This window comes from Acyrthosiphon pisum, chromosome X (assembly GCF_005508785.2).
Source record: "Acyrthosiphon pisum isolate AL4f chromosome X, pea_aphid_22Mar2018_4r6ur, whole genome shotgun sequence".
NCBI lineage: Eukaryota > Metazoa > Arthropoda > Insecta > Hemiptera > Aphididae > Acyrthosiphon > Acyrthosiphon pisum.
In genome coordinates, this window is record NC_042493.1 from 86,004,149 (window position 1) to 86,015,945 (window position 11,797).

At 27.7% G+C, this 11,797-nt stretch overlaps 2 protein-coding genes across 2 annotated transcripts; one reads left to right on the forward strand and one right to left on the reverse strand.

Annotated features, from left to right (window-relative positions):
* The first annotated feature begins 48 nt into the window (after positions 1-48).
* LOC100573676 lies at positions 49-2,236 on the forward strand. Its single transcript, XM_003240590.4, has 2 exons — positions 49-1,574; positions 1,653-2,236. The coding sequence occupies exons 1-2, from the start codon at positions 652-654 to the stop codon at positions 1,786-1,788; spliced, it is 1,059 nt and encodes a 352-aa protein (XP_003240638.2). The 5' UTR covers positions 49-651; the 3' UTR covers positions 1,789-2,236.
* Positions 2,237-4,555: 2,319 nt separating this feature from the next.
* Positions 4,556-11,506, reverse strand: LOC100168323 (arginine--tRNA ligase, cytoplasmic; the record flags this gene model as incomplete). The annotated part of the gene is given in 9 exon segments (XM_001947313.5): positions 4,556-5,194; positions 6,154-6,298; positions 6,365-6,672; positions 6,741-6,909; positions 6,976-7,154; positions 7,772-7,876; positions 10,295-10,608; positions 10,668-10,920; positions 11,278-11,506. Coding segments are annotated over 9 exon segments (1,779 nt in total). The 3' UTR covers positions 4,556-5,084.
* Between the last annotated feature and the right edge of the window lie 291 nt (positions 11,507-11,797).

The window sequence follows — 11,797 nt, forward strand, 5'->3', positions numbered from 1 at the left end:
GCGTGTGTTAGACGAAAACAGAAAATTGCGGTATCGAATCCCCTTAAGACTTTTCATATTATAAACAGTAATGGACAGCATCGGTGTGACTTGTGGTGTATATACCTGAAACTAACTAAAGTAGGTATTAATCACTCAGAATCAAATTGACTTATTATAAAATTAGAACCTTTATTGTGGATCATATATTTATTTATTTATCTTTATTTTTTAGTTAAAAATACATCTATATGTGTTAGTGGGGGGGATAAGATAATATAAGTTATAATAACCCTCTCCCCAGACGTTCAATGACATTTACTCCACGTTTGTTAGTTTCTTTAGGTACATTACCAATATTATATACTATGTAGGACGTTCGGGAGCGTTTTTCGCTCGATACTCGTGAATATTGATTTTTAAGGCACGACGGCGGAGTGGACTGTTTGTGGGGTACGTGGGTCGTGGGGTTGAATAAGCCGTTTGCACAAGCGCAGTCTATCGGCCACCGTGTATTTATGCGTTCTACTCACTTTCAAAGTAGGTAGGTATGTTGTTAGATTTTTGTTACATAACTCTAGTAAAATTCGAGTATAATTTTATTAAATTTTCACAATTTTGAAGTAGGTAATTCTATATTCGTTGCTCAATATTTAATAAATTAATTTAGTGATGGACAACAATAATGAAAAACAAATCTCAGTAACGGAGCCAACAGTTACACCGATCGATCCATCGATTACACTCCCTACTGCACCGACAATTACAGTGGCTGAGCCAGCAATAACACCAAATGTACAAAATATTACATCAGCCGAGCCATCAATTACACCGTCCTGCACTCCAGCAACTACATCGAACAAACAAACAATTATATCTACCAAGCCAGAGATTACATCGACTGAATCGATATCGGTCAAGCTAGCGGTTACACCAACCGAACCAAAAATTACACCGACTGAGCCCAAAACTACAACGGCTAGACCAAGAAACATTCCTGCCGAGTTAATGATTACGTCGCCTAGGCCAAGAATAACATTGACTGAGCCAATAAAAACACCGATCGATGAGGTATTAGTCATAAAGGATCATGTTATTCGGCCTAATCAACCACTGTTTTATGTGAAAAATCCCAAAGGGTGGTTTAATCAATTTGAATCAAAAATATTGGCTGCGGACTTGACTGAAGACTTACCAGTGTATTATGACCTCTTAAAAGAATTAAACAACCATGACATTTTATGCTGTATTCTGGACGTATTTCAAAACATGACTATGGTCAATAAATACATGTATTTTAGAAGCCATTTGCTCAAAAAAATATCTGAACAAGAAAGGCTCATAGAGCTCGTAAGCGATTTAAAATTAGAAGACAAATATCCGTCCGTTCTTTTAAACGAAATGAAACAATTAACGGATGATAAGTTATTAGAACAGAATTTACAACGCTTGTGGTTACAAAAGTTACCACCGCAGGCACGAGATATACTATTATTGTCTTCCGATTCTTTGAGTTCCAAATCATTGTTGGCGGACAACATTAAGGATCTACATTATTCTCCAGATGCTCAATTATCAAAGGAAGCCGCTAAACAGTATGTAATTAACTTACTTTCAGGAAATATGCACTCAAAGATATTAACTAACATTGAGCTAATTGAATTTATTCAAAGATATGAACATGAACACGGATTGGCGAACTCAGCTGATGATCATCAAACAGAAAATGCACGAGCTATCAATAACACGAATTCAATCAAAACAGAGAAAAAAAAGTCTCGTTTAAATAGTTTTTGCAAATGCATCTAGATTAAGAGTTGTTCAGTATCGTTGCGAGTAGTTTTCAATACACGCAACTATTATAAACAATCTACCTATTATTTTTAATCACAAAAATACATTTTCAGGTAAAGTACGAGATATACAAATACTTAATATAAATCGTCTGAAAGCAAAGTTGTTCAAACTACTTTTACTATGTTTTTAATTAATACCTTCCTACATTTAATAATAAAAAAAAAAAATTACATAGGTAATCAATAATCAATGAATATTACAATATTCTTATTTATCGGTTAAGCTACCGAGGTTATGTTTAAATTAAATGAATTCCTAAGTCTAATGTGCCATTCAATGTTATTTTTTGTGTATACCTAACTAGATTATACAAAACAATTATTAACATTATTATCTCATTCAACATATATCTGCATAATATGTGGTTTAGAGAAAAAATAATTTTTGTTATTAAATGTTGTAACACTATGTAATTAAGTATTAAGTTTTTGTACTATGTTTGTAATTTTTAAGTTTTTTTAATTCAACATTTTTTTTAAATTTAATACTCTAAAATCTGAAGCAGAATATTTTTCTGAAATTTGAATATATCATATTATATAATCAATGGTATTATTAAAGAGTACCTATCCAACCATATAAATATTAGTTAGAATAATTTAGTTGAGGAAACTGTTAAAAAAATAGTTTAAACCAACAGTGAGCATTTGCTTTACACAAATGTTTCGTTAAGCCATGTTCACACAAAGATAACAAAATAGTTTTTGATAAAAAAAAAAAATAGATATTCCCGTTTGTGATGGAAGTATTTCGCTTTCAATTTTGCTATGTATAAACAATATATTAACTATTTATACCCAAGTACTTAAGATACCTAGATAAATGATAAATATATCACAAATATAAACTTAAATGTTAAATGTATTATGTATAGCTATTATCTATGTATAATATTTTATTATGCATTGTACCATCTGTTGTTTTAAAATATTGTTGGTTAATAAATGTTGATTAATGATGCTCAGTTGCAATCTCTTCAGAGATCAATTCAAATATTCTATCAATTTTAAATGTGGTGGAGGTACAATAAATTGTAGATAATTTATAAAAAAAATTAGAATTTTACACTAAATTTGTCTGATATTAATTCCAACACAAGTGATTTAGATTGATCTGCCTATGCAATAGTTATTTTAAGTATAAATACATCTTATTTTTTTTTCTGTCACTACATAAAATAAATGGGTAACCTATCAATTTTCATTTAATTTAAAATATTATAATAATGCCTATGATTCCTTAAAAACAGATTTTTTGTAAATTATATTCCTTTCAATAATTACTAAATTAATCATATTAAATATTAATATGTTGTACACAAATAATATAATCTATATATTTTATTAAATAGTTTAACCATAAAAAGTATAAATTTAAAACGTATAAGTCATGTAGATATATTTTGTTTTTAATTGTTATAATTACACCATTATAATATCCTCTTCAGTATTAAATAATGTGAAAATGCATAATTTTTATTTGTATATTAAGACAATTTATTATGCACCTATTTGTATTCATGGAAATAAATATTATTTTTTTAAATAATCTAACTATCGGATAGTAAGAGTATTGATTTGACTTCTATAGGTTAGACAAAAATGTTAAACATATTATATATCATTCATGCATTCAATGTTAGTGTGAAAATGATTTTTTTTTTAATACAGAATTTCTTTACTCTTTTCCAAATAAGATCATGAGTTGTTGGCCAAATAATGCGCATAGGCGTGGCTTTGTTCCATGGCAGCGCCTGACGAAAATTGGTCGCCGTTGACTCATGATCTTATTTGGAATAGAGTATAGGTTAGTTATTTAATATTTACAATAATTTAAGAGTAAACTAATTGGAATGCTACAGAATCAGGAAGAGCAAGTTGTGGTAGTTTTTTATGTTTGAACGGTCTTGATCTGAGTGCTTGCGCCTCTAATGGGACCACACTATGACCATAGTCTCAGTGGTATACTGTTTTCTTTTACACCAAAAATCGGTGGCCAGTACTAAATTTGGTACCAGGAGAGTGGACGCTGTGTTAAGTGTTTAATACCGTTAACCTACTCTTCTACTTTTCCACACCAAAAATTTGAAATATATATAAGTTTACTAAACAATGACGTAATACCTAATAGAACTTATCCATTTTTTATATTGTAAAAAGTAGTATTGATCAATGCAATCTAATATCAGAAATTTACAAAATCATTGTGTTACCAAATAACAATAAAAGAGTATGATATTATTATAGTAAATGATAATTACAATAGGTAAAACAATTGAATTGGATATTATAAAGATGGAATCATCTCAAAAATATTTACGTAGATATTGCAGGTTAATTGTATAGAATATGCAAGTTAAATTGTTTTTCTACTATTCTAAAATGTATAATAAAAGTATCTTAACATGTAGACTGTGTAATGAAGCAAATTGGCATCACAAAGAATGAAGATCAATCAACAATGTGTTTGAAACAATTATTTTGGCAGCCAATATATATTTAAAGTGAATGGTTTATTATTCTCTATTAGTGGTAGAATACTATTTTATTATTATAAAGCATGGAATAAACGCACATTTTAAAATATGTATATATATATGTCGTTTGAACGTATGACCGGAGCAGTTTCTTCATGTTAATTTTAGAAAATTGTTTTTTTTTTTTTACTATTATTATACATACCGGGTGAAATCTACAAAAAGACATACACAGTCAATGTGTTAATCGATTTAAAATTTTTTAATCATTTTTTTAAAATACAAATAGCTAGAAATATTTCTTTCAAGAATGATTAAATTTAACACAATTAATAGCATAAATGTAGTTAAAAAGGAGTCAATAATTAAATAATAAGAGAATGAATATAAGTAATTCAATAACTGATCAAGATAATACATGTTTATAATGAAACTACAAATTTTTTTTTTTTAAATGCAATAGTATTTTTTTTCTTTTAATAATTTAATACCAATTAAATTAACATTATTTTCTTTAAATTTTTTGAAAATTGATTAAAATTTACAAGAATAATAAATTATGTCTTTACTACTTAATTTGGATTTATACAATATTACGATGCATTATGTAAGAGCCTAGAAGTAATTATTTATTTTAAATAATATATAGATAAATATTAGAAATACTCATATAGAATTAATTTTAATTGTATTATTAAAAAGATGAAACTAATTATAAATCAAAATAATGTTTAAAAAAAAGTAGTGTTTTGTTTGTGTACAGTTAAGTACACTACATTCGAGATACCGTGCTGATGCCCAGTAAATTTAATCCCGTTTCCATGTACTCTGCTGTGACTTTACACAGCAATATTCTTCCAGTAAACACTTTAACGATTTCACCTGAAAAAAATAGTGTTAATAATATTTTCGTTTTTATATACATTTTCTATATTTATATAATTAGAAACATAGTGGGAATAAGGTGGCTAAAAAGTGTACTAACAATAATAGTTGACATATACTTACAATAATTATTACTTTTATACAAATTATTTGTTATAAAAATGCATAGAAAAAATCTTTTGAAATGCATAGACTAAGTAATACATTTTGGATTTAAATAATTTTACTGAAAATTAGGCATTAGCAACAATTTGAAATACATAATTTGTATACCTAAGGTAACATTATTATTTGGTGATGATATTTTAATAATTAAAATGCTTTTCCAATGTTTAAATGTGGTATGAAACAAAATATATCTAATTTAAACATTTTATTTAAAATAAATATCTATCAAAATAAACACCAGCATTTTTAGTTGAAACTGTTCTGTTAAAAATCAAGTATTAATTAATTCTTGAAATGACATGATGATTTGATATTGATTGTGTATAAAAGATACTTGACATTTTTCAATGTTAAGAGGTAAATAATTTCTCAGAGAATATCAAATTATTTACAAAAAATTGAAATAAATTAGAACCATTACATGAGTTCAAAGTACAAGATATATCGAGTAATCTAATTAAATTATTTGGAACTGTAAGTTCCATTTATAAATATTAACAATAGCAATGTGTAGATGTGGCGCTAGGATTATTTAATTTTTGATTAAATTAGGTTAGGTATTGAATAGCTTGATATACCTTGATCATACATTAGCAGTGTATACATTATAAAATATTTTCATTATAAGTTGATCATAGAAATGTATTGAAATTTAAAGGATAAAAGAGAAGGATTCGAACCAACAAAATTTGTAACTTTTATCGAAATTAAATGTGCTGTATTGAATTTAACCTAATTCATCATTGATAAAATAAATTATTGTAAATATAGTAAAAATTAAAAATTACCAGTTTGAGGATTTTTTTCAATGCAATAACAATTGTCATAAAACTCGCTAAATGTTGTAGCCACATCATAAAGATATTCGCATAAATGATGGAGACAAAAATCATCAGTAATTTTTGAGATTACTTCTGGGAACCGTAACAAAGTCTGTAAGAACAAATTAATAATTATATAAATAAATCAGTAAAAAAAAAAATTTTAAAAAAATAATACCTTGGCTAGTTTCCATTCTTTATCATGGTCGAGTGAAATAGACTCATTTAAGTCTTGAGTATAAGTACCCAAATTATTAATAATGGACCTTATTCTTGTAAGTGCATACAACAAGTAAACCGCTGTATTTCCTTTGTCATCCAACATTTTATCGAAAGAAAATACATAATCATGATTTCTATTATGACATAAATCAGCATACTTAATGCAACCATAAGCCAATGCCGTTTCTGCTAATTTTAATTCTTCATCGGTCAATACTTTGTCTCGGCCTTTTTCCACTAGTTTATCTCTTGTTCTTTTTATACCTATTAAAGCAAATTCATTTTATCAAACAATTAAACGTAATAAATGTACTAGTTAATAAACATGTTACCTTCATCTAAAAGACTAGCTAGACGAACTGTATCACCAGAACGGGTTTTAAACTTTTTCTTATCTTCACCCAACACTACGCCAAAACCAACAAAGTCCATGCGAACTTTAGATGGATCAAGAAAACCTGAGTGAATTGCACATTTTTTTAAAGTCTCAAAATGTAGACTCTAATAAAAACAAAAATCATTTGGTCATAAAAAAAAAATTATGTTCTATGTTGAAATTGTTCATACCTGTCCAGCATCAACGACATATATAATCCAATCAGCCTTCTCTTCCTCAATTCTCTGTTTTAGAGTTGCAATATCTGATGTATCATATGTAAATCCACCATCAGATTTTACTACAGTTAATGGTATTGAGGACTCTGGACTCCACATAATTTTTCTACCATCATCATTCTCCAAAAATCCTAATTATAATAAAAAAATTATCAAATTAAATATAATAATATAGCGATTTAATTGAATTATAGACAAAACGCATTTACGCAGAATCATTTTTTCTATGTTTGTAAGCAATCTTAGAGTAAAATCACCCATTAGAAAAAAGATAGAGAATAATATTTTTGAGGGAATGTCATATCGAGTTGTCTAAATATTGTTTCAAGACAATCTAAACATAATTTAAATATACAACATTTTTTTGTTTATTTTGAAAGTAGAATACAAAGTCAAATAACAATAAAATATAAAATTGATATGTCATCCTTCAAAAACATTATTCACTGTTTATTTTTGTAATTTACTCTAAGATTACTTAAAAACATAGAAACATGATTCTGCGTTATTGCGTTTTGTCTATGCTGCGGGTGGAACAGAGAGAGAAAACAAATAGTGCTCCTCTTAAGTAAATAAGTAAATAATATGTAGAGTAAAAAAAGGTATCGTTTATGGTCTGGCAGTGGTCAAATGCTTTTCCCACCTAGTCAACCACTGAGTTCGGCATTTGGAACAAAGCCACACCCACAAGCTCAAGTTGATCACCGGTACCTTTCTTACTATTAATGGAGTATACTTTAAAAAATACCTTTGTCTTCCAGATCTTTAACTACAGTTTCCATTCGGCTTTGGTAAAATGATTCTCCTCTTTCAATAATGCTGATATTTAATCTTTCATATATTTTTTGAAATTCTGAAAACAAGTTTGCAAGTTATATATTATAGTATTATACCTATATTTTTTATTTTTTTTATTTGAATTAATATCATGAAGATTATTGGGCCACACTGAGTAAAACTCGTGTGGAGGCCCAGGGAAATATATAAATACATATATATATATATATATATATTGGTACTAGAGTTGTATGTGATCTACTGCTGATAGTTAGTAATTTAATGTCTAATATCTAATTCAGTGTAAATATTTTCGATGAGTTCTTAAACAAAATTTTAAAAGGTATTATTTTTTAATTTACAAATATATATAAAACAAAATTAATGTAACATAACTTTTTTAAAAACGCGAAAAAATTATAAATATAATACATTTTAAAATTGACAAGTTATGGTGTTAAAAACTTAAAACAAATATAATGAGTAAATATTGAATACTTAATTAATAAACTACAGTAAGAAATATTAATTCTTATGTTTTGATTTGGGATAAAGATCACTTAATAGCGACAGATTGTATAGAACACATGTAAGTTTATGGTAGATCACATATAAGATTAGTACCTATATATCTATCATGGTTATCTACTCAGGTTGGAGCACAACCAATCTAACTCCAATGTAATAGATTGCCATGCGGCGTTATTGTGAACTACCCAACAGTGATTAAGTTAAGACTTTTAAAATTTACTTATTTACAAGTTTTAACTTAAATATTGTAGATCTGATTAGTCAATTTCATTAACTATAATTGATATTACGATTTATAGATTAAAATTATAATCATGGGGAAGTGTTGTTTTGTCTATCATTTTTCTGGATATAAAAGCAACAAAGAAAAGATTTCAAAATGTCCAGTTACAGGTTAAAAGAATTTCTGTTAAATACCTAAAGAATTTAATACTTATTTTATTATTATTGCTACATATTAATAAGCATCTAACACCTACACAGGATATAACACGAAAACCTGACAAATGAAATAACTTTTGTTCTACTTGATATTTTTGACTCTTGTGTTTACATATAATATAGTATAAAATTTTTATTTTTATTTTTTAATACTGAAAATAAAACATTTTAAATTTGATGTACCTATCTCATAAATTTGGTAAGTAAAATTGATCTAATATTAAAAAACCATTAAGCTTATACTTTTTTCAAATATTTTATAACAATTTTTTTGTAGTTTACTAGGTTTAAATCTTATTTATTTTTAAAATGTATTTACTTTTCAAATCAACGAGTTACTTTATAAAAAATGAACCATTTGACTTAGATAAATGTTTTTACAATCAAACGTTTTCTTAAATCTAGAATTACAAATTGGCTATTTTGAATTTTTCAAAAACAATTTCATTTAGATTTTTATTTTCTGTATTAACACATTGAGTGCCACGAGCTCACCGGCGATCCAACACTGATGCGTTAATGTGGAGCCATTTGGGTCGCCGGCGACCCTAACTGAATTATTCTTCAGGGGACGCTTGGGTCGCCGGCAATTGAAACCTTTCATTGTATTCAATACACTTTATTTTTTGATGGCGTGGAGATAAAGATTTTATAATGACACCATGGCGTCCAGGGGAAAAAAACGTATAGTTAAAAAAAACAAAAAACTATTATATCTTTAATTATAGATGTATTTCGAGTAATATTGACCGCGGGCGACCCAAATATTTTTATTTTTAATTTCTATTATTCAGGTCTTTCCAATTATAACGCTATATTCAAAATTTCAATTGGACTCTCCTATCTATAAATACACATGAGTGCATTACAGTAATGCTCTGTTATTTATACCATAGCTCCACAATTACACATCTGTGCTGGGTCGCCGGCGTGCTTGTGGCAGTCAACGTGTTAAAACAAAACAAAATGTTATATTATACATGTAGCGCAAATGTCAATAAATTGTATATATATTAAATAATTTTAATTTATTTCATTTTTCAAGACCCCATGTTAAAATATACAAGAGATTTTAATTTTTTAAATGGTTTTATTCATTTATTGTTCTAAATTAGTTCTTTATAATTGATTCAAGTTTGATTTGAAGTTGTGTTACAAAATATATTTTACATTATACGTATATTGTACGTGGAGTAATTCTTTATCGACGCTCAGTGGACCGACTATTACTAGCGCTTATATACTCCGGCCTACGAGAGTCCATAAGTAAACCGCGCATTCATATAGTAATACGTCACGTCTGTTTTCTCCCACCATGATGCCATTCCCTCTATTCGGCTACGTGCCCATGCGCAGTGACGGACGCATTCTGACATATGGACTCTCGTGGGCCGGAGTATAGATCAGTAATCAACCACAATGTACTGTGTTACCATGCCTCGTTAGTTGTTTAACAACCTGAGTGGATATCCATGATTTCTATAATATAATGTTTAAGTATCATAATATAAACACTAGATACCTTTCCTTGATACATCACAAATCAATTTCCATGCTTGAACATGATCAGGTGACATACTTTGTAATTTTACAACACAGTCATAAGCCCGTTTTTTGAACTCTAAATCACTATCAAAAAGAACTTTGGATTGTTTATAAAATTGTTGCAAATCTTTTATAGGAGGAGACTCGGTCTTGTAATTAGGGAATTTGTCTTGAAGTAGAGCAATTAACATACCAAATTGCGTGCCCCAGTCACCAATATGATTTATTCTCAATACATCATGACCAATAAATTCAAATACACGGGATAGACTTTCACCAATAATCGTTGACCTAAATTTACAAACAAAGGTGAATGTTGTTATAATATTTTAATTATTAATTCCACCAACCTTAAATGACCAACATGCATTTCTTTAGCGACATTGGGTGCTGAAAAATCTACTATAATCTTCTGTGGATTAGTTAAAGGTTTTGGCTTCAATTTATTTTCCAGTACATACTGTAAAATGTCTCTAAGCTTATTACGACTTAACCATACGTTGATAAATCCTTGTCCAGAAACATCTACTTTTTCAATAATATTGCATTGTCCTAAACAATCCACTAGTTTCTTAGCAACTACATTAGGCGACACATTTTCACCTGAAATATATATTTAATTATATATACTTATAAATATTTATAATTTTTAATATAATATATAGGCAACATATTTTCACCTGAAATATGTATTTATTAATATATAATTACTATAATAATAATATAATACATGGTATTTCAGTAATTTAAGTAATTTAAGAGTATAAAATTTAGCCAGATAATATGTCATTTTAATTGTAATATGTAATTATGTAAATTATATTATATATTAATGAAATATTTTATTGAACATGTTGAATCATTAACTTATATAATAAATAAATAAAAAATATATATGTATTAGAGTAATTACATATTACTGAAACTAGTTACAACTTAAAATAGTGGTTTAAATGTTACCTTTTGCTTTCAAAAGTTTACATATTTGCATTGATGCGTTGCATTGGTAATCAGCAAATTTACTACCAGCAGATACTGCAGGTTTGCCAAAGTCTTCTAATGCCGGATATGCTGTTTTAATAGCGTTTGAAAACAAACTGATTAATATAGAATGTAAATTAATAAAAGCATGTTCTTCAACATTTACTAAGTCCATATTTGATTCCTCATTTGACTCTTTAACTGCAGCCTATAAAAATAGATTTTATGAGACATTATATTATTTAAGTTAACAAGCTTTAAAATATTGGCTAGTTTTTAAATATTAAGAGGAAGACAGCCAACTATTTGTTTTCTCTCTCTGACCCACACACAACATACCAAATTGTACGCTCACAAATAATATATACATAATGATTATAATTATAATAATTTCTAAAATTAGAGTGAAATTAACTCTCATAAAATTTAAAGGTAATAATAATTATTACTGCGACCATACAATTATCTATGTTGCGCGTGGGTCAGAGAGACAAGACAA